Below are 23277 nucleotides of genomic sequence, written 5' to 3' on the forward strand. Positions count from 1 at the left end.
ATGGGGAAGGCTTCAGGAAATCTTCATAGAGAAGGATATATTCAATCTGGGTCTTCAAGGGTAAGTAGGGAGTTGTATTAACAAGAAGAAGGAAGAGTACTGAAGCAAGGTGTACAGTGATTGGAAAGGTATGAGGTGATGGGAAAGACCATGAGGTATTAAGACAACTGGGAGTAACCAAATTTACTAGAAGAGAGAGTATTTTTAAGGAGTCTCGATTTAAAAGGGCCCTATTACAAATGACCTTGTGATGCTTGAGCACATTGTTAGTGCTCAATAAATATTTAGTGCTGATGAAAAAATAAAAGAATGAATCTGAAAGCACTGAGAATTCATTAAAATGTTTGAAACCGGGGAATAACTTGATTACACTACATTGTAAATGATTCAGAGAGAAAAAGAGTGGAAAGTAAGAGGCTACTTGGAAAGAAGCCTATTGCAGCTCTTCAGACAAGAAGTGAAGAAGCTGTTGTCCCAGAGAAGTTAACTGGTTTGTTCAAGGTCTAGAGCTGGTTACTAGCAAAATTGGCTTCTCTCCCTCTGCCCAAACACTTTTTCTACTACATTTTCTTACCTATAAATTCATTATTCACCACCTAAAACTTGAGATCTCTATAAGAGGATTTCTGTTGTAATGGTGCAGTGGTACAATGATGTTGGAAGTTGTGGACAGGTCTAACTGGACAATAATATTTTAGCAGGATTTTTGCCATTTTGTAGGTTTGGGGCTGGGGGGAGACATAATTTGAACATTGGTATATTAAGGATTAATTGACTTGCAAATTGACAAACCAAAGCAACTTACAGTGGCTGTTGAACTGGTTTTCCATTAATTTGGTTTATTTATTTGTATTTTTATTTATTTTTTGGCCATGCCATGTGACTTACCGGATCCTAGTTCCCTGACCAGGGATTTAATGCGTGCCCTCAGCAGTGAAAGCATGATCTCAAAAAATGCTAAATTCCACACAGGCAGAGATCTGTTTGTTAAACTCACCACTGTATACCCAGCACCTATATGGGAAAAGATTTTTTTCTTGAATTGGCATTGAAAGTGAGCCAAGGAAAGTCAACCAACAACTACAACATAAAGAGAATAACTTGCAACTGAATAAGATGTACTTGGATTTACCTTGAAAGCAGTGGTCATAAAGCTTTAGTGTACCAGGAATCACTCGTATGTAGGAAATATAAGGCCACATCCCCAAACCGGGGCCTCTGAATCTGCATTTTAAGCAAGCTCCCTGGATGATTCTGATGTGGTGATTTAGAGCACAGGATTGGAATTAAATGCCTAGATTTGAACTCTAGCTGTTGTTGTAGTTTCTTAGGACAGGGCCGAAAGTAAGCTCATCACACGAGATGAATTGTGCCAAAGCACAGCAGTAGAGGGCTGCCGCTCGCTCAGGCAAAACAGCGCCGTCTGTCTTGCTGTGGTAACTTTTATTAAAGCATTATCTAGGTTTACACTTTAAGACTTGTTTTCTTAACATTTCAGAAGTGCCAAAGCAGCAACCTATGTTTTTATTAGTTATACAAGCAATAATTGGCTTTCGTGAGCACCTGCCGTGCTTCATCCTTGAGCGCAAGAACAGCACAAAGTTCCCACCATTATTTTGATTATACTGAACTAGCACAAGGACATCTCCTTGCGTTTCCACCACTCTGTTTATACTGAGGACATCTCATGGATCAGTGCCCAAAGCACTCAATATTTCTTTTGCAGGTCCCCGGTTTGCCGGGGGGGGCACTCGAAGCATTCAGAACTGTTCACAACTCTGGCTTATTCGCATGCCCCCGGTTTGCCGGGGGGGCTCAAAGCAATCAGGACTGTTTGCAGTTCTGGCTTATTCGCCAGCCCCCAGTTTGCTGGGGGGTGCTCATGGGTCACGTCTCCTTTCCATGTCCTCAGTTATCCCACTACAAGCTGTTTTATTTGTTAGTGTGTAATTGTAGACAATTTACTTACCCTCTTTATTGCCTTGGTTTCTTCACCCATAAGTCTTTACTCAGATGTAACCCTCTTACTGAGGCCTACCTAGGCCACTTTATTAAAATTGCAACTCTTTTCCCCTCCCCAAACCCTTAATGGCATTCCCAATCTCTTTTAACTCTTCTCTACATTTTCTCATTTATTTCCATCTGACACTATAACATTTACTCACTATTATGTTTATTATTTATTGCCCCTTGCTAGACCCTAAACCCTATGAGAATAAGTATTTTTGTTTTATTCTCTGATGTAAACCAGTACATAGAATAGTGCCCAGAACTTAAAGACACTCAGTGAGTATCTGCTAAATGAATAAATCTATAAAATGAAATTTTAAAAAGAGTACTTTTTGCAAAATTGTCATGATTAAATCAGCTAATATATGTGAAGCGCTTAGAACAGTGCCACTTGTAAGCACTTAATAAATGTTGGCTGTATTAGTAATATTTAGAGCTAAGAATTGGAAGTTTTTAAGGTAACTTACTAACTACTAAGGTAATGGGAAGTAACTACATTGGTCCTACCTGGTTGCCTCAAACTTAAAGCCAGTTAGTGTTAAATACCAATGGTGGGGGGCTTCCCTGGTGGCGCAGTGGTTGAGAGTCCGCCTGCTGATGCAGGACGGGTTCGTGCCCTGGTCTGGGAGGATCCTACATGCCGTGGAGCGGCTGGGCCCGTGAGCCATGCCTGCTCGTCCGGAGCCTGTGCTCCGCAACGGGAGAGGCCACAATGGTGAGAGGCCCCCATACCACAAAAAAAGAAGAAAAAGAAAAAAATACCAATGGGGCGAGTAACCATGAATTGACATACTAAAGAAATAAGTGTGCTAACATTTAAATTTTTTCGAGCTAATATGTAAAATTTTATTTGTTTAATAAGCAAACAGATTAAAGCTATGTACTTCCTACAAAAGAAATTATTGAAATATTTCATAACAAATACACATTAATAATTCTAAGCACAAAGAAAAATGAATTATTTCTTCCTTTTAACTGATTGTAAGTGGTTTAAAAATACAATTGACTTTTTAAAGCAATGTGCTTCAATAGAAGAATATGCATTTTGTCAATCTTGCTGGGTTTTGATGGCTTACACTATTTCGAGACTTATAAAACAATCATATGAAATTCTAAAGTTACTTGAAGTTAATAAAAGTATTAGTGTTCATAGTCATTCATGTGTTTTCTTTTTTTTGTCTTTATCTGTTTTTGTCTACATCTTTAGACAGAGAGCACAGAAAGTGGGGAAGAATGGAGAGGCTTCATTCTCACGATAACAGAGGTAGGAAGGACATTATTTTTTGTTTTTTTTGTTTTTGTTAACTACCATTATTTTAAATAACTACCATTATTTTAAATAAAACTACTGTAGCAACTGTCTAATAAACATGAAGTACTTTGATAACTGACCAGCTCCCTAAGGAGCACCATGTTTTCTAATACTCTTAGAGGACATGAAAACTTCCAATGTTTGTTAGGGTCAGTTAAATACAGACTTTATCCAAAGCTAGTTTCTAAGTAAAGGGCTTGCATTCACATGAAATAAGGACTGCACTTTACCAAGATGATGGATGCTGGTTCTTTCTCTCAGCCAAAAACAAGTAAAAGTTTGAGGGTCAACTACCATGTAGGAAAGTCATAGGAAGGTAGAAGAGTGGGACCGTTAGATATGTGAAAGGCATATTGACTTAAGGGGAGGGAGAAACACATTCCCTCCCTCTGTTGTGGAAAGGCATCATCGTGTGTTTGGCCTGGCACTTCTTACACTGGGATACAGACATACCAAGTGTATGTGATTAGGTGTCAAGGAATACACTAAAACCACCGGAAAAAACTTGGGGTGCATCTTCCTAGAACACTAATTATACTTGACATTTTGGCCAAAAAGATTTGTTCTTAGTTTTTTCCTTGAGGTAAGGATAAAAAGCATTATTTTTTAAATTATAAGGTACATAGATATGGTACAGAATTAAAATAAAATTCATGTGAATTATCAAAAGATAACAATTTGCCTCTAATGTTGTGCTCTATAAATATTGTCTTTTACTATGTTCCCAGATCACTCTGTATATACATTTATACCATGCTGTTGTTAGGGCAACTTTAGTAGAAGTTTGAGAAACACAGACTATAGTTCAAAGTGCAGAGACATTGCTTTTGAATTAATTAAACTGGAGTTTGAGTCCTGGTTCCACAACTTTCTAGCTATGTGACTCTGGACTAGTTATTTAATCTTTCTGAGCCTGTTTTTTAAATTTGTAAAGTAGGGATAACAATACCTATCTTGTAGCATTGCTGTGAGGATTTGCAATAGCATAATGCTTGGGACATAATAGGTAATTAATAAGGAACAGCTGCTTCATTAGTTTTTCCTCATTCTATTATTTTTTTCAGGATTGGTATATAAGGGAAATAGACTTACTGATTATTAGTTATGCAGAAGGATAGTCTCAAATTTCATATATATACATACATGTGATAAAATATAAACAATAATAGGAATTAATAAGATAATGTGTAAATAGAAAATGAAGTTCTAGTGTTTTCTTCCCAGACTCCAAAGGACTTTCTTATACACCCCCTGGAAAGCGTGCACCCCACTCTGGAGATCAAGATGATATTCAGACACAGCTGCCTCAAAATATAGGCTAGGTTGTGTCACATGAAGAAAAATATTCTACCATTTAGATTATAACTTCTAAGAGTACATAGCTGGTCATAATGAAGTCTAAATTAGGGGTATGAATATAGATCAGGAGAATATAGGTGACTTAATCCAAACACATTTCTAGAAAAGATTTTTTAAAAATTTAATAGAGCAGTATCATAATCCTAATGTGTGAGTGAAAATTCAAAACACAAACACACGAAAATATAGACCTCTCATTGCTGATTCTCAGTCATTTAAAGAACAGTTCCATCTTGACCCCATGTTGCCATATGGTTGGTGGAACTTATTCCAGGTTATCTGTGGGACAGCCGGGCAACTTGCGGGCACTCCAGGACTTCCCTGGCAGTGAGATCCAGCGAGCTCAGAATAAAAAATGAGAGGTTTGATGTTACTTGAATCAGCTTGTGGTGCCAGGTGAGTATACTTAGCTTTGGACCAGATCAAAAGGAATGTTTCTTTCTAGTCAGGCGCCCTGTGCAGGTTCTAGCTGGTTTAGAGGCAGTTCTAAAACACCAAGATCCTCTATTCATGGTACAATCCATCCATCTCTGTCAGGTAACAGAAGCTCCTTAGGACCAGAACAGGCTCATCTTTGCTAAAACCAGTTACTCTGCTGTCTTTCTTGTTTGCCTACGGCTTTAATTGGTTTCAGATGTCAGTTCCCCTACATGTGTCACTCCTTCCTGGGCAAGTAATTAGACTGCATGAAGCCTTAGGGAAAAGAAAAGGAGAATTGAGACAGAGCGGACACTGAGTTCATTTCCTGAAAAAGGGAAGGAACCAATTGAAGATTATGTGGATGTATTGAACCCTATGCCAGCATAAGTGCACCATGAACTTCAGTTTACTTATTAGATTGTTAAAATTAATTTCTAATTATCAAGGAGAGTTAGTCACTGGACTCGTTAAACCAGGGACAATAAGTTGTCTTGTGGATATACAGTATATCTATGAGTACATGTCACATTTCCTCTATGTCATATCACAAAATGCAAAATGCAGATTTGAACCAAGCCTCTTACCACACAGGAAATCTCCCTCCACCCACACCTTTAGACTAAATAGATTTTTTTCCAAAGAACAAACCTAAATAAAACTGCTATGTAGAAGGAAGGAAAGAGGTTTTTTCACCATGCAACTCTATGATTGACTGAGTTTCTACCAGGAAATTATACCAAAGATTTAAAATACCTGAATGCTTTATTCAATTGATCAATCAGTGATTAGTCTTGGGCTCGTACTTTGAGGAAGACATGTGTAAAGTGGTAAGGTGTTGTTGGAAATGAAGAGGCACAGAACATCCTGAAGTCAGCAACAGGCTACATTTGTTTTTTAACTCTTATATTGTTGAAAAATGTGACTAAGACTGTGAACTCTGGAATCTTCATCTTCTTGTCAATGAAACTTGTCCTGGTACCATCTTTGACATCAGGTTCTGATGTGTATTCTTTCTGTACTATAATCAATGAAACCTGCTAGCCATCACTCAGCTGAAACCAGGGACAACTGATGGACTGATAGGTTAAAAGGCATCTAGACTGCTTTTTCTTTTTCTTTTTTTCCTCAATAAAAAAGTAATGCATATTTATTAGATAAATGAAAGAAAATTAAAATTATTCCTTGTCCCACCACTCAGAGATATTCTCTTTCAACATCTTGGTGTACTGTATATACTGCCAAATCTTTTTCTGCTGAAAAATAGACTTTTCATTGACTATAATATTTACTATAAAATAAGAAGTGCAGGGGTTTCCCAGGTGGCGCAGTGGTTGGGAGTCTGCCTGCTGATGCAGGGGACACGGGTTCGTGCCCCGGTCCGGGAAGATCCCACATGCCGCGGAGCGGCTGGGCCCGTGAGCCATGGCCGCTGAGCCTGTGCGTCCAGAGCCTGCGCGTCCGGAGCCTGTGCTCTGCAATGGGAGAGGCCACAACAGTGAGAGGCCCGTGTACCACAAAAAAAAAAAAAGAAAAAAAAAAATCATGTATATGATGATAAGGTCTATGGAAGTAATAAAGCAGGATGAGGGAGATGGGAACTCTCAGAGGTCATATAGAGAGAAATTTTTTCTGGTTGCTGTTGTTGTTTATTTAATATAGAGTGGTCAAGGAAATCCTCCTTTGTTAACTGACATTTAGGCAGAGACCTGAAGGAAGTGAGGGAACAAACCATACCAATGTGTAGGACAAGAGCATTCCAGGCAACCAGTGCATAAGGCTAGAGGTAGGAGAAGGCTTGGGTTGTTCACAAACAAGAGGCCAGGGACTTCCCTCGTGGCGCAGTGGTTAAGAACCCGCCTGCCAATGCACGGGACATGGGTTTGAGCCCTGGTCCCGGACGATCCCACATGCCGTGGAGCAGCTAAGCCCGTGTGCTACAACTACTGAGACTGCGCTCTGAGAAGCCCACACACCTCAACGAAGAGTAGTACCCGCTCTCCGCAACTAGAGAATGCCCACACGCAGCAATGAAGACCCAACACAGCCAATAAATAAATCAATAAATAATTTTTAAAAAATAAGAAAAAAAACACTTGGAGTTTAAAAAAGAACAACAACACCACAAGAGGCCACTGGGACTACAGTAGAGTGAGCAAGGAGAAAGGGTTAGGAGATGAGATTCCAGAGGTGGGGGTAGGGCTGACAGCTCTAAGCCCTACAGGTCATTGTAGGGAAAAGGGTTATACTGTGAATGATAATGAGAGGCCATTGGCCTCTGATGAATAAAGAAGTGACATAATCTGACTTTTCTATAAAAAGAATCACTTAGGAGCCTCTTGTTAAGGTTAATAATTTCTTTCTAGTGAAATGGTTTACCTTTGATAAAGTCAGTAACATTTACATGCAAAAGTTGATTCTTCTGTGTAGCCATGGTGATTGTATCTTTTAAAGTCTACTCCTTCCCTCAGAGTCTATAAAAACTTGCATTTCAATAGGGACTCTGGCTTAGTTAACATTTTTACAACTGATAATATAATTGAAATATAGTGATTTTTGTCCTAAATGAAAATATTCAGTACATGATTATCTTTCATATAAGAGCTTAAACAGAACTTTGATTCTTGAATTTGCCATTCTTTCTGTGGATAATATTCTATTTTTTTTTAAGCTATAACACATCTATCTAGGAATCTAGCTACTGATCCATATATAAATATCAATAATTCTAAATAGATTAAATATGAAGACACTGGCAAGTGAATAAAGGCAGTAAAAAGAAAATAGTCACTTATAGGACAAAATTAAAATTATGGCATGTGGCTGCAATGCTAGTATGAGCTACAACCCAAGAAGCTTCATTCACTTGCCAATTACTTCATATATACAGAGACTTGTCTTTATACACTAGCCATGTGGCAAGAATGTTAGATGGTAAATCAGATCCTGAGTCTGTGTGAAGTAAGAGAATCTGTGTGTGTGTGTTTGTGTGTATGTGTGTGTATTTTTCCACAATGAATATCTATGTCAGCTTAATCATCTTGTGGTTTCATTTTTTTTTCTGTTTATTATAGGCTAACATTTGGAATTAAGGGTTTTTCAACTAATATGATAGAATATCATGGATTATTCATGATAATTTACTTGATTTATAATTTAATTGGCTACCTTGAAACAAATCCAAAACAAATAAAAGTTATGACTGGCATTAAATATCAGTGAGCTTATAAGAACTCCTGGGAGAAAAGTGAAATTTTCTATTTAGTATATCCTGGTAAAGGAGTCTGTCCTTTTTTGGGTTTAGGAAATTGAATATCACATAAAATACAGAATGTCTTTTAACTGTTTACTTCCACTTTAAAAAATAAGAGGATACAAAACTGAATTCAGATTTATTCCACATACCATCCCATTTTACAAAATTCGAAAATGAAGCCTGTGGAGGGCAGCAGCCTGCCCAAAGTCACACAGCTGAACCCAGGTCCATGGCGAGGTGGCTCCTGGGCCCGCCTCTTACCTGAGGAGCATCTGATCAGGGCAGTGACCGGATGGAGCCGGTCTCAGCTAGAAGCTGGGTCGAGGGCAGCGGTAGGGGTCGGGGTGGGAGGCAGGTACCCTGAACCTCTGGCCCTTCTCCACCAGCAGTCCACGAACTTGGCATAGAGCCTAGAGGAATTGTTAGCGTCAGATCTGAAGCTGAGACTGCCGTGTTTCAAATCCTCCCTGAGACAAACCAAACACTCCATATCTGCCCGCCTCGCGCCATACGCATTCCCCACCCCCAACCACTGTCCTGGGAAGGTACACACTTTAGGTTACTTTCTCCTTTTTCTACATATGTTTGTCCCACAGTTATTGTATAGCATTGTTTTATGTTTTTAAGTTTTATGGAAGTGATATATTGTACTCACCAACCCACAACTTCATGTTTACCCTGAGGACATGCTTTTGGATTAGTCCATATTGTTACCTGGAGATCTTGTCCTCTTGTGTGTCAATATTTAACTCTTCTTTAATGCCCTTCAATAACGTTTTACATATTTTTTAATAAAGTACTGCATATCTTTTGGGTTTTATTCTGAGCCACCTTAAGGTTTTGTAAATGAAATTTTAAAAAATTTTAATAATTCTTAATTAGCAAAAAAAATTATCTCACAAAATTTTTTTTAAAGATCTTTATTGGAGTATAATTGCTTTACAATGGTGTGTTATCAGCTATACATATACATATATCCCCATATTTCCTCCCTCTTGTGTCTCCCACACTCCCTATCCCACCCCTCTAGGTGGTCACAAAGCACGGAGCTGATCTCTCTGGCTATGCAGCTCTCACAGATTTTTTAAAAAAGAAATTTAATCTAACTGATTGAAAGTTAAATTAGATCACACAAGGAAGTGACTTTTTTCTTTCATACTTTTCTTGGTTGGATTGAGTGTTTGATCCATTTGTATGTGAACCCTGTGCTACTGTTCTGCATGAAATAAACAAAATCCTGAGATCTAATGGCTCTTTAAAGACTTTTATATTTCCTGCACAATAGAAGCAAGATCTCTTTTAAGGTGGTCTAAATTAGTCCAACTTTTGATTTGCATTTTCCGCACGAGTGAGCTATGAGAAATAACAGCGTTTTCTGTTGTAAATATGGGTTGTGACCAAATGCAATGAGTTTCTATACTTAGGATATAGATCTAATGTCACAGTGTTTATTCATATTGTATTTAAGTTATATTTAACCTCATTAGAGTCTGGCAAAGGAGTTCATATCAAAATTACATGTCTATTTTTAGTAAACATACTTCCAGTTTAAATTCACATAGAAATTCATGCTTGTACAGCTAATAGTCATAAAAGTTTATGACATTTCATAAAACTGATCATCCCTCCACTCTCAAGAAACGTTTATATTTAGAAAGCAAGGAGTGAGGTAGAGTGGTCAAACTAGAGCATTCTAACAGGGGAGTCAGTATGTGCTTATTTAGGCTTTGGGGAATAGTTTATATCTGAAAGTGGCTAGGAAAAACTTTAACTGTTTTTGCACAAATATTCCTTATGAGCCAGATATATCTATGATGTTAAGGATTATCATTATGTGTTCTCTAATGCCTCAAAATAGGTCTTTTGAAATGTCTGGATTTAATATATTCTGTTTAACAGGTCACAATTTTAAAGAATAGCAGTTGTAGAGAGTAGTAGAAGTTTAGCTGGTTAGACTGTATTGCAGTAGTCTGTAAAGACTTTGGCAGAAATCTAGACTATTAGGAAGCACCTGTGTTACCCACAAAACCAATTCACTCTCTTACAGGTTGTAGGAGAAATGTTCAGCCATGCAAGTTTAGACCAGTGTGCCTGGTAAAACACTAGCTAAAAAGGACAAGTTGGTTTACAAAGCAGTACTTGAAAGTAAAATTATCTCCATCTGTTAACAAATCAACTGTGGGAGAAAAGATTTTAGTTCTCAGGAAGAAGCAAAAGTCCTTCAATGGCAAATTATCAGGTGACTCCTCTCTTGATGCAAAATATCATCCACTTTTACCCAGTCCAGTGGTGTGTGAATTCATAAGACATAAAGCTATTCTTACAACAAACTTCATAATTTGGTTTTGTTTTCTTAAAATTGTTATGAGTACGTGGCAAGCTAGAAGTATAAACACTTTGGAAAGCCATTAGCCAAGAAAGCAATAGAAAATATTTACCCAAAATTCATTCCTCTGCAAAAATTGGGGTCAGGAGCTAAGAACAGTATTTATAACCATATTTAAGGCCACATATTTCTTTTTAAAGACAGGTTACTTCTTTTTTGAGGTTGTAATCAGGAAACCTCAATATAGCAAATTTTATCAATCTAGTTTTTTCCCCCTCTTTATTCCTTTGGAAAAAAAATATGAAAGAAAAACACAGGTCTGAAATGAGAGTCAAAACCTAAGCGACTTCAATGGAATTTTTTTTCTACCTTATTTTCTGCCTTAGCACTTAGTCCTATTAGTTAAGAGTTCCAAGAGACTCTGTTAACTATTGCTGCTTTTTCTCCCACAGCTTTGCCATGGATGATGATGATGATGATGATGATATGATGGCTATTATTAACAATCACTGTCCCCACTTATGGGGTACATTTGTGGGTGCTCTGTTAAGTGCTTGACAAACATTTCCTTCAGGCACAATAAAAACTGAGACAGACAGTATTTTCCATGTTTTACAAGTGAAGAAACTGAGAATTACAGAAACTACTAAGTTCAAAAAATGCATTTAAAAAGTAGTAAAAAATAGTTATAATTTACTGTCTACATGTGACAGACATTGTACAATAGTAAGGATTTTTCACACATTTATTCACAACAGCACTGTGAAACAGGCATCACCATTTCCATTTTATAGGTGAAGAAATGAGGCTCAGAGAGTTCATACAACAGAACCAGAATTTGAACCTAGATCTTTCTGGTTATAAAGGCCATGCCTTTCAAGCTTTCTATCAGTCTTCCAAGGAATAATAATCACTTATGTCATAGGAATAAAAGAATTCTAATGGGAATTGGTGAGAGTTTTCAAGAGTATGATTATAAAGGTCTTTTCATGTAGAGACAAAGACAAGGCCAGAGCCAGCCACCCCAAAAGAGGGTACTTGTAGGATTTCCTCCATCCGAAGTTTTCCTTCACCAGCCGGTGAATGATTCCTGAAGGTTCAGCACTAGGAAATTATTTTTGGTTTTCTTTAGGAGGGAAGAGGGTTGGTTAGGTTTTATCCCATGTTTTGAGAATAAAGCTCTAAAGTGATTGGAAAAAATTATTAGCTGTTTTCCAATGTGATATCCAATTAAGAGATTTGGATATCACAGTAGATGATGAAAGAGTCCCTTAAGGAGAATTGTAGTTCAGTCCCAGAGGAATGTGACCTGGAAATGGAGAGAGGAGTGATGAAAAAGAACGTGGGAGGCCTTGTAGACAAACTTAACCTGATAAACAATTTTTCTCAGGCAGCTTCTATAAACTGGACAGATGTTGAATTAGTTTGTCTTTCAAGCAATGGAGGCGTAATAAATGCTATTAACTTTTCAACATTAGAAAAAGTCTTGGTCCTGACACTACTGCCATATGAATCAAGGCAAACATACTGATTTCTGCTCTCAGTATAAATTAGTTCTAGCAAACAGCACTATTAGATGGGTTCCTAATATTTTTTTTAAATAAATAAATTTATTTATTTATTTATTTTGGCTGTGTTGGGTCTTTGTTGCTGCACACGGGCTTTCTCTAGTTTTGGCGAGTGGGGGCTACTCTTTGTTGCAGTGTGTAGGCTTCTCATTGTGGTGGCTTATCTTGTTGCAGAGCGTGGGCTCTAGGCACGTGGGCTTCAGTAGTTGTGGCGTGTGGGCTTCAGTAGTTGTGGCTCACGGGCTCTAGAGCACAGGCCCAGTAGTTGTGGTGCACGGGCTTAGTTGCCCGCAGCATGTGGGATCTTCCCGGACCAGGGCTTGAAGCTGTGTACCCTGCATTGGCAGGTGGATCTTTAACCACTGCGCCATCAGGGAAGTCCCCCAAATATTTTTTAAAATTCAGTTTTATAAATATTTACTGTGTGCCTAATGCTGGAGTACAAAAGTGAATTGAATGTGCTCCTTATTCTTAAGCAGTTCTAGTAAAAAAGTACCATATCTCTAGGGTGCTAATAATTTAGTGCTATGTCACTACATAAAAGGAAGACATTAGGATTCACCTACTATACTTACATTCTCACCTATATGTTTGTATAATACTTAACACCTACCATGTCCATATCTCTAAGTCAGCCCTGAAGTTGGCAGATTATCTACGGTGGTATATGGCTAGCAGGAAGAACAGCTATTGAGGGCATTCTGATAGGAATAGTGATGAAGAAAGTAATTTGCTTTCAGTAATTCTTTCTACTTCCCTTTTAATATAGAGAATATAGATTTGACGTATACATACCTACATAGGATTTTATAATATTGTCTACTTTATAAATTACTGGCATTTAAAAAACGTTTCTGCCTGAAAGGTCTTCAGTTCTTGATTCCTTTTTTCATCTCATTCTTTCTCATGCATCCACTCAATGACCCAGGTTTCCTATATCCCTAGTGTATAAACCCCCAAAAAGAGACATAGAAAACTAGAGTAATGGGAACATAGTTTTACTGTACAGGTGATATTTTATACTCACTTTATTTTGATTTGACCCAATAGTATACTTAAATGAAGATGAACTTTCTTTTTTTTTTAGCCTGCCAAGAATCAAGCACTACAAAGTGATGAGTGTAGGAAAAAACTACACTATTGAATTGGAAAAACCTGTAAGTAACTATTTCCTTTTTGTTGATTAATTTTCTCCTGCTTCCTCCCAAACCTACCTTATAGAATTCAAAGTAAGTTGGGAAAGCAGACTCCTTGCCTAGGAACATAGTGCTGGCGAAAAACAGCCATGTTAACGGGTCCTGAAGGTAGCAGACATCCAGGGTGAGAAATGAGATGCAAGAGCAGGTGGGGGAGGCAGAGTAGATCATCTGCTATCAATTCTTCCCACTTCTTTCTTTCTCTGAAGATCTTTATCAATATAATTATCTCAGGGAGAGAAAAATATTTTTGTTAAGCATCTATTTTACATCTTCTAATTAGAAGTATACAAGTATTCCAATGTGCTTACTTATAAATTTATTTATTTTATTTATTTATTTTTGGCTGTGTTTGGTCTTCGTTGTTGTGCGCGGGCTTTCTCTAGTTGCAGAGAGCGGGGGCTACTTTTCGTTGCGGTGCACAGGCTTCTCATTGCAGTGGCTTCTCTTGTTGCGGAGCACGGGCTCTAGGAGCGCTGGCTTCAGTAGTTGTGGCTCACAGGCTCTAGAGCGCAGGCTCAGTAGTTGTGGCGCATGGGTTTAGTTGCTTCGTGGCATGTGGGATCTTCCCGGACTAGGGCTCAAACCTGTGTCCCCTGCATTGGCAGGTGGATTCCTAACCACCAGGGAAGCCCCCAATGTTCTTATTTCTAATGGGAAAAAAAATCTTTAAATGCCTGGTCCTTTAATACCCACCATGCAGAAGTTCAGAAATTCCCCTCTTGATAGTACCAAGTAGTGAAGAAAGGATTTCTTCCTTGTATTCAACCCCTCTCCTACCCCAACTGACTTGTAGTTATAACCATTCGATACTATGTTAGGCACAGAGCCAAATACTTCACACACGCCATCTAATTTAATCTTTATCATTACCCTGAGGTAACACCTATTATACAGGTGGAAAAACTGGTATTTACACTGGTTTCAGCCAATGACAATGAAGTAATGTGGCCTGTGGTCCGGGATGCTGGGGAAAGGAAGCATCTGTAATGTCAGGCTGCAGTGGTGGGAAGACTGAGTCAGGAAAGTGCTATCACTTAAATGGATTCGATAGGTCTTGAAGATGTTTATGGTATCTTCTCTAAAATTGAGCTCCTAGTTCCTCTGCCTCTCCAGGCCCATTGTATTGATCAGAGAAAGGGAGTGTAGTGTTGAATTTCTTATGTTCTGGCCATAACCCTTAGAGTGCAGACCTTTACCAAGAGCAAGACAGCAGCTGCTTCATATACCCCACTTGCATCTTTGCCATAAATGCCTCCCAGAGATTGTCAGTTCTCATGTCCACGCCTGACTGGGCTTTTTCAGAAATTCTAATGAAGGAAACAGAGAATTAGATTGCTGAAGGATAATTCAAATAACCAAGTGACTGGAAGCAATGGTTGGGGAGGAAGAATGTGCCTCTGCAACAGGTGAACTGGGGCTCCTTTATCTGTCATTAGCCCCAACAGTCCCCAGTGTACACAAAGTGAACAGCCTGGATTATTCTATCACCTTTCATACTCCTCAATCCTACCCTTCAACCAGGTTGTCATTTTGTGAATTCTTTTTCCTCTTTAAGTTTACCAGGGATATTCAGGTTTAACCTGGTTTTACTTGCCAAAAAATATTGGCTTAGGGGGTAGCAAGACATTTTAGTTACTCCTAGCCAAGTAAATTAGCCTGTTACAATGAGATATTAAAACGCTAAGTTCTCTGGCTTTAAAGGGGTCTTTAGTTTCAAGCAGAAGAAAGTGGCTAACAAGCAAAAAAAAGAATTTAAGAACATAGGAAGCCCATAGAATGACTGGAAGGCTAGAAAACCTTCAGGGACTAGGAAGCAGTTACTTGTACTAAGCATCATCTGATTAGGAATCTGCTTTCTTGATCCTCTACTCAAGTTCAAATTTCAGGAAGGGAGCTTTTTTGGGCCTAACTTGAATCACATTCTCATACAGTAACTGGGAAAGAGCAGAGTAACTAATTATTGTCCACCAAACTGTATACAATAGGAAAGGGGTAATTTCTTTATAGGGAATTAGATACGGTTATAAAGGAGAAAGAAAATGCATGGGTAGGTAAAACCCTGGCCATTCAGTAAGCTATTGAAGTGAGGAATTGACACGATTTTCTGGAGGATAGGAAATACACAGTAATCTCCATTAGATTTCATTTGAGCTTTCTCTTACTCTATCTTTACACAGGTGACACTGACCTTCTCTTATTCTCTGTATACAGGTAACACTCCCAAATCTTTTCAGCGTCATTGATTATTTCGTGAAGGAGACTCGAGGAAATTTACGACCATTTATATATTCAACTGATGAAACCCTTGGTATGTTCTTCACTTCATTGCTATATTAAGAAAAGGAAAACAAAACAACAACAAAGAAACCTACATATGATTTGTAATACCAACCAGGTAGGATTATATAGTTCAGCCTTTAAATTTATCCATTTGGAAATCATTTTGTCACTGACCCTGTGAAAATAAGGGAAGTACCAATAAATCCTGGTGGATGGAGTATAGGCCCACTCTAGAGAAAAAAATCCTGAGGCATGTATTGTGACTATTAACTTCATTCCATCATTCTCCTCAACTTTATCAAACAAATTTGATGAGAAGAAAGCCATACAGAGTCACAGAAACCAAACAGGGAATTTAAAGGTATGGTCTGTCAACAATGTCAGATGCTTGAGACATGAAAATGGATGAGGATTAAGGGGACACTATGGGGATTGGCCAGTAGGCAACAGATGAATTGAGAGTGCAGTCTTATTCCACTGTAAAGGCAGAAGGCAGAGTGCAAGATAACAAGTAGTGGGTGGGTAGTGAGGAACTACAGATGAAGATCGTAGTTAGGATTGGCTATGGGGCCCCTTGTTCATAAGTTATTAAGAATTTCAAAACAGTGGTAGCAGACCATTAAACCAAGCATGAGACCCAGTGCAAGTACACAGTTCACATGACCACAAAGCCCTGTTTGTAGTGCAGTTTTTGGCAAAGCAGGGCAGGCTGGATGTGACAGTTTCTTTCCATCCTTTGAAACAATCCCTGGTGCACATGGTCACTTGACAAGCTGTAAGCAGGAGAGAAAAAATATCTACAGATTATGAGGCAAAACAACTTGGTTTGGTTACCGCATCAGGGCATATCTGGAAAGTCTCACTAATTAAAAGGACGGCAAGCTTTAAAGGTCCAAGTTTTAAAACATGGGTATGACTCTTGTGATGCCAAATAACTTTAATAAACTTAGAGTCTGAAGGAACTTTAGAAAATTATCCAGTATAGTGTCCCATTCTGTATAGGAATCACCTGCACACTCAATACAGAAAACGTCTCTAAGATGTGACCAGTTTGTAAATTCTTAATGACAGTCACCTCACTGATTTTTAACGCAGCATAGTTCACTTTTGGTCAGCTCTCATTTTAGATAATTATTTCTACTATTGAGTCTGAAACATTCTTCCTTTAACTTATACATATTAATACAACTTTTGGCTTTAAAACCATCAAATATTTAAAAACTGCCACCATGTCCCCCCTTAGTCTCACTTTGTCAACTACAGATTATTGGCCCCGTCAGCTCTCTCCCTCTCATCTTTGACCTTCTCTATCTTAAAATATAACCACAAAGGATGAACATGTTATTATGGATATGTCAGCATAATACATTGCCTGGGCTTTATGCAGGAAAATACCACCTAATAGAAATCTCTGGGAATGTGCTATTAATGTGCTTCTTTTTTTCCCCCAGAGATGAAAGGATTTCCTGTAACATCTCTAAAATAATTTTTTAAAAAAGGGGTGAGGGATCCAATATAATTTGCCTCCTCTATGGATGATATTGTGTCAGTTATCTAATGCTGTGTAACAAACCGCCCCTAAAGCATGGTGGTTAAATCAACAACCGTTTTATTTGCTCACGACTCTGCACATCAGCAGTTTGGATTGGATTCAGTTGGGCAGTTCTTCTGCTAGTCTCACTTGGTGTCATTCACAGGACTATAACCAGCTGGTGGCTTGACTGGAGCTGCATGGTCCAAGTTGGGCTCATTTGCACATCTGGTGCTGGTGGTCAGCTGGGGCTGGCTGAACCACTCTCTTCATGTGGTCTCTAATCCTGGAGGAGGTTAGCCCATGTTCTCTCACATGAGAACTCGGAGTAGTTAAGGAGGGAAGGGTAGCTGCATGTACTTGGGCTAGGAATTCTTAGTGTTGAGAACAAAGTATGGCCCTTTTGGAGCTTTTCATATAGAAGAAGCTGTGAACTGAATGATTCCAAGTGTGATATATCTTATGTACAGGGGTTATTTTTCTTCCTTTCTTTTAAAAAATTACCTAATTTGTATAAATAAAATTCTCTTTTTGGTGTATAGTTCTATGAGTTTTGACAACTATCACCACAATTAAGACACAGAAAGTTGCATCATCTCAAAAAAAGCCCTATGTTCTTCGGTTTTAGTCAACCCTTCTTCTCACACACAATCCCTGGCAACCACTGATCTGTTTCCATTCCTATAGTTTAACATTTTTGCAGAATACCATATAAATGGAATCACAGTATGGAACCTTCTGAGACTGATTTCTTTCACTCATTATAATGTATAGATTCACACAAGTGTTGTGTATTAGAGCTCACTCTTTTTTATTTATAAATAGTCTTTTTCTGTAGGGAGGTACCAGTTTGTTTATCCATTCACCAATTTAAATATATTAGGGTTGTTTCCAGTTTTGTGAAATTATTAAGCTATATAAATATTCATATGCAGATTAATGTGTGAAAATAAGTGTTCATTGAACTTTGGTAAAATATCTAGGAATGAGATTACTGGGTCATATAAATATGTGTCTAACTTTTTATAAGAAACTGTAAAACTCTTCTCACAGGTGGTCCCACCTTTTTACATCTCTACCATCAATGTCTGAGAGCTCTGGTTGCATCCTTGCCAGCACTTCATATTATCTTTAAAAAAGTTATTCTGGACGCAGACATAGAGAATGGACTTGAGGACATGGGGAGGGGGAAGGGTAAGCTGGGACGGAGTGAGAGAGTGGCATGGACATATATACACTACCAAATGTAAAATAGCTAGCTAGTGGGAAGCAGCTGCATAGCACAGGGAGATCAGCTCGGTGCTTTGTGACCACCTAGAGGGTGGGATGGAGGGGGAGGGAGGCGCAAGAGGGAAGGGATATGGGTATATATGTATACATATAGCTGAGTCACTTTGTTATACAGCAGAAACTAACACAACATTGTAAAGCAATTATACTCCAAAAAAGATGTTTAAAAAAAAGTTACTGTTAAGTTTGTAGTGGTATCTCTGTAGTTATAATATGCATTTCCCTAACAATTAAGGATGCTGAGCATCTTTTCATGTGCTATTTGCCATTCATATATCTAATCTGGCAAAATATATGCCTAAATATCTTGCCCATAATTTTACTGGGTTGTTTTCTTATGGTGGAATTTTGACAGTTCTGTTCATATTCTGAATACAAGTCCTTTGTCAGATATGTGATTAACAAATTTTTTTTCATTCTTCTAACAGCATTTTTTAAAGCAGTCTTAAATTTTGATGAAGTACAATTTATCAATTTTTGCTTCTATGGATTGAACTTTTGGTGTTGTATCTGAGAATTCTTTGCCTAACCCAAGATCATGAAGACTTTTTTCTTATGTTTTCTTTTAGAAGTGTTACAGTTTTATTTATTTTTGGCCATACCATGCAGCTTGCGGGATCTTAGTTCCCCGACCAGGGATCGAACCCAGGCCCTGGCAGTGAAAGTGCTGTGTCCTAACCACTGGATCACCAGGGAATTCCTAGTTTTATGTTTTAATTTAGGTCTATGATCCATTTGGAATTTTTGTTTAAGGTGTGAGGGATGAGTCAAGGTTCATTTGCATTTAGATATGTAATTGTTCTAGGACCATTGGTTTATAAAGATCATCCTTTCATTAAATAGCCTCTACACTTTCATAAAAAATCGATTCAACATATTTTTTCTGAATCAGTTTCCAATGATTATGTTCCTACCCTTTTGCCAACAGCACACTATCTTGATTACTGTAGCTTTACAGTAATTCTTGAAATCAAGAGGTATAAGTCCAACTTTATTCTTCTTAAAATTGTTTGGACCAATCTAGTCTCTTTGCCTTTTAGTATAAGTTTTAGAATCAGCTTGTTGTTATCTACAGAAAAATTCTCCTGGGTTTTGATTTGGATTTTGTTGAATCTATAAATCAATTCAGGGAGAAGTGACATCTTGAGAATACTGAGTCTTCCAATCGAGAAAGAAGTATATCCCTCCATTTATTTATGTTGTCTTTCTTTTACAATGCTTTTGTAGTTTTCAGCATACAGAGCCTGCACATATTTCATTAGATTAATAGCTAAGTATTTCATTTTTTGGTGCTACTCTAAATGGTACTGTTTGAAAAATTCTGAACTCCAATTGTTCGTTGGTATTATATAGAAATATAATTTTTATATATTGATCTTGTATTCCAAGATTTTGCTAATATCACTTATTCATTTCTAAAAGCCTTTTTTCTTGGTTGATTCCTTGGAATTTTATATATAGAAATCATGTTATCTGTGACTAGAGACAATTTCAGTTCATGTTGTCCAATCTGGATACCTTTTATTTATTTTTCTTGTATTATTGTACCTACTGGCTGGACTGTCTAGAACAATGATGAATTGAAATGGTAAGAGTGGACATCCTTGTCTTGCTCCCAGTTTTAAAGGAAAAACATTCCACCTTTCACTAATAAGTATGATGTTGTCTCTAGTTTATTATTATTATTATTTTTAAAATGCCCTTTATCAAACTGAGGAAGTTTCCTTCAATTCCTAGTTTGCTGAAGTAGTTTTATTTTTGTTTTTGAATCGTGAAAGGATGTTGAATTTTGTCAAATGATTTTTCTGTACCTATTGAGATGATCATGATTTTTCCTTTTATTTGATTAATATGGTGAATTGATAGATTTTCCATTTTTGGACCAGCCTTGCATATATACACTTGATCATATATATTATGTTTTTCAAAACAATTTTGTCTAGTTTTGGTATTAATGCAATGCTGGCATCAAAAAATGAGCTGAGAAGTATTCTATTTTTTTCTATAGTCTGAAAATGTGTGTAGAATTGGTATTATTTCTTCCTTAAATATTTGGTAGAATTCACCCTATAGGCCTGAAGATTTCTTTGCTGGAAGGTTTTAAACTATGAATTCAGCGTCTTTAATTGAATTTAGATGTAGGACAATTTAGGTTATCTATTTTTTTCTTGAGAGTATTTTGGTAGTGTCTTTCAAGGAATTGGTTCATTTCTTCTGTGTCTTCAATAAATAGTCTGCTGACCCAGGACCTGGTACAGAGTGGAAACTGATGGATGTTGGTGGAATAAATGGATGGCTGAATGCCTAAGCATAGCATTGGGGAAGGAGGAAGCAATATTCTCTGTTTCCCAGAGGAAAACTGTCATTCTCAGAAACACAAAAGGACTATCACAATTAACTGTACATGTACTACATTCCAGGCTCTATGTGAAGAGCCAGGATTACATGAATCATCTCGTCTTATTGCTCCCAAGAATCTTATGAGGAAGATATACTATCTCCATTTTATAATCAAGAAAAGCAACACTTTAGTTTTCACATACATTTAAAGAAGTCACACACGAAGCTAGTTAAGTGAAGCTTAAAATCCAAATCCACGTTCATTTCTGAAACCTCTTTAAAAAACCTTCTTAGTGGTTCTGCAGCTCCAGTGATAAATATTTGCGTATATTCATATTCTCTCTCCCCTCACTCCATCCTTTCCTGTGTCTGTGGGTTAGGAGTCTGGACCTGGCTTAGCTGGGGCTTTTGCAAAGTTGCGATCAAGGTGTTGGCTAGGACTGGGTTTTCATCTGAGACTTGACCTGGAAGGATCCACTTTCAAATCAGGTTGTTTGGAGAACTGACTTCTTGCAGCTCTAGGATTCACAGCAGCCAGCTTCTTCAAAGATACCAATGGAGGTGGAGGTAGGGAGAAGGAAGGAGGGACTATTGAGCAAATCTACTAGCAAGGTGGAGTCTTATGCAATGTAACATAACTATGGTATTGACATCCCATCACCTTTGCCATATTCTATTGGTTACCATGATTCCCATTTCCTGGTATTCACACACTGTGTAAACCCTGTATCTTGAGGGTGGGTTGCAACTGTAGCTTGTTTGTAGCCAATCGTGACTTGCAACCATATAGGTCCCTTTACTCTCCCCTCCATGTTATAGTTGTCATATATATTACATCTACCTAACATTTAAAACCCCAACAAGCATTATAATTTTTGCTTCCAATTGTTATAAACATATTAAAGAATGTGGGAAAAGTAGTCTATTATTATCTAGGTAACTCCCACCTATTGCTCTTTTTCCTGTGGTATCATTTATCTTCAACTTGAAGAACTTCTACTCAATCTATCCAGTGGATCTTTTTAATTTCAGATTTTTTATTTTGAAAATTTCTGCTTGGTGTAATTTTTCTTTCTTTGTAGAGAACATCTATCCTACTGTTGGTTTCAAGAATATTTATCACTACTTCATGGAGCATAGCTCTTCAAAATCTCTGATAATTTCAATATCTTGGTTATTTTAGTGTTGGCATCTGTTGTCTTTTCCCTTAAGAAGTGGTCTCGTTTTTTTGCCTCTTTGTTTACCAAGTAATTTTGAATTGTATCTTGGATATTTTAATTTGAATATTATGTCATGAGCCTCTGGGTCCTATTAAAATCCTCCGGAGATTTTTTTTTTAAGCAGGCAATCATCCTGATTAGATTGAACTAATTTTGCCTTACTTTCTCTGGAAGTGTTCCAATATCAGTTCAGTTTCAAAACCTTTGGTATGTTGCTTTGGGGCTCTCTTACGCATGTATATCTCAGGAATTAGCCTGGGACTTAGGCAGTGGTTTCTTTAGTTTAGTTCTCTGCTATTACTATTATTCTGGTGGCTGAACTGGTTCAGTTTGCTTTGTGATCAGGAACAAATTATCAACCTCCCTGCATTTTAGATTCCCTTGTTATAGGAGCAGGGAATGACAGATGAACAGAGTTAGAAGGAAACATGAAGAGAGACTTCAGATTGTCACACTGTCTTCTGTAGAGTAATATATTTTCTTTCAAAAGCAGAATGATGATGGAAGAGTAAACTGGAAGAGTAAATGAGAGTGGAAATAGGACTTTCTAAGAAAAACTACAAAAAAGGTGAAAATCCATTTTGACACATACTGCTGAAGCTTTCAAGTACAAGCAGGAAAATTGTTCATGTTGAAAATAAAGAACTACCCTCTTCAACATTGGTTCAATCAAGCTTTCCCACCCACAATTTCTAGGCCAAGAACCCACCACATAAGGGAGAAGAGAGAGGTTGAAGAAAAATCTACATATTGCATAAAATAAAATGGTAAAACTATTATACTTTCATGTATCTTGGTAATTTATTATTTTCAAAAGGAAGATATTACTTTTAAAGAAAATTATCTCTATCCTCCTGATCCTGATTACAAAGTCACTTACTTGGATACCAGAATTAAACACTGCAGCATACAATTTCATTATCTTATCAGAATGAAAACAATTCACTAGAAAACCATAGTATATGGCTGTGAGGGTAACTCAAAGATATATGCATTCCCATGCACTGATATAAGTTGAAAACATATGGTCCTTTCTAAATGGAGTTTTTATTTCCCAGGGCTTCAGTTTAATACATTTACCTCTATACAATCTCCACAGCAGATCCTCTAGTTCTCATAAATTCTAGCAATTCCAAAAAAGCTTCACAAGATTTTGTTAAAATCTGATT

The 23277-nt window shown here is 37.5% G+C and overlaps 1 protein-coding gene across 1 annotated transcript; it reads left to right on the plus strand.

Moving 5' to 3' along the window:
• STAP1 (signal transducing adaptor family member 1) lies at positions 1–23089 on the plus strand. Its single transcript, XM_027089646.1, is given in 8 exon segments — positions 1–60; positions 3218–3274; positions 5316–5373; positions 5376–5482; positions 10402–10448; positions 13336–13405; positions 15659–15755; positions 22805–23089. Coding segments are annotated over 8 exon segments (558 nt in total). The 3' UTR covers positions 22867–23089.
• The last annotated feature ends 188 nt before the right edge of the window (positions 23090–23277 follow it).

Source organism: Aethalodelphis obliquidens, unplaced genomic scaffold (genome assembly GCF_003676395.1).
Source record: "Aethalodelphis obliquidens isolate GAN/ISIS:26980383/991018 unplaced genomic scaffold, ASM367639v1 scaffold67, whole genome shotgun sequence".
Lineage (NCBI taxonomy): Eukaryota > Metazoa > Chordata > Mammalia > Artiodactyla > Delphinidae > Aethalodelphis > Aethalodelphis obliquidens.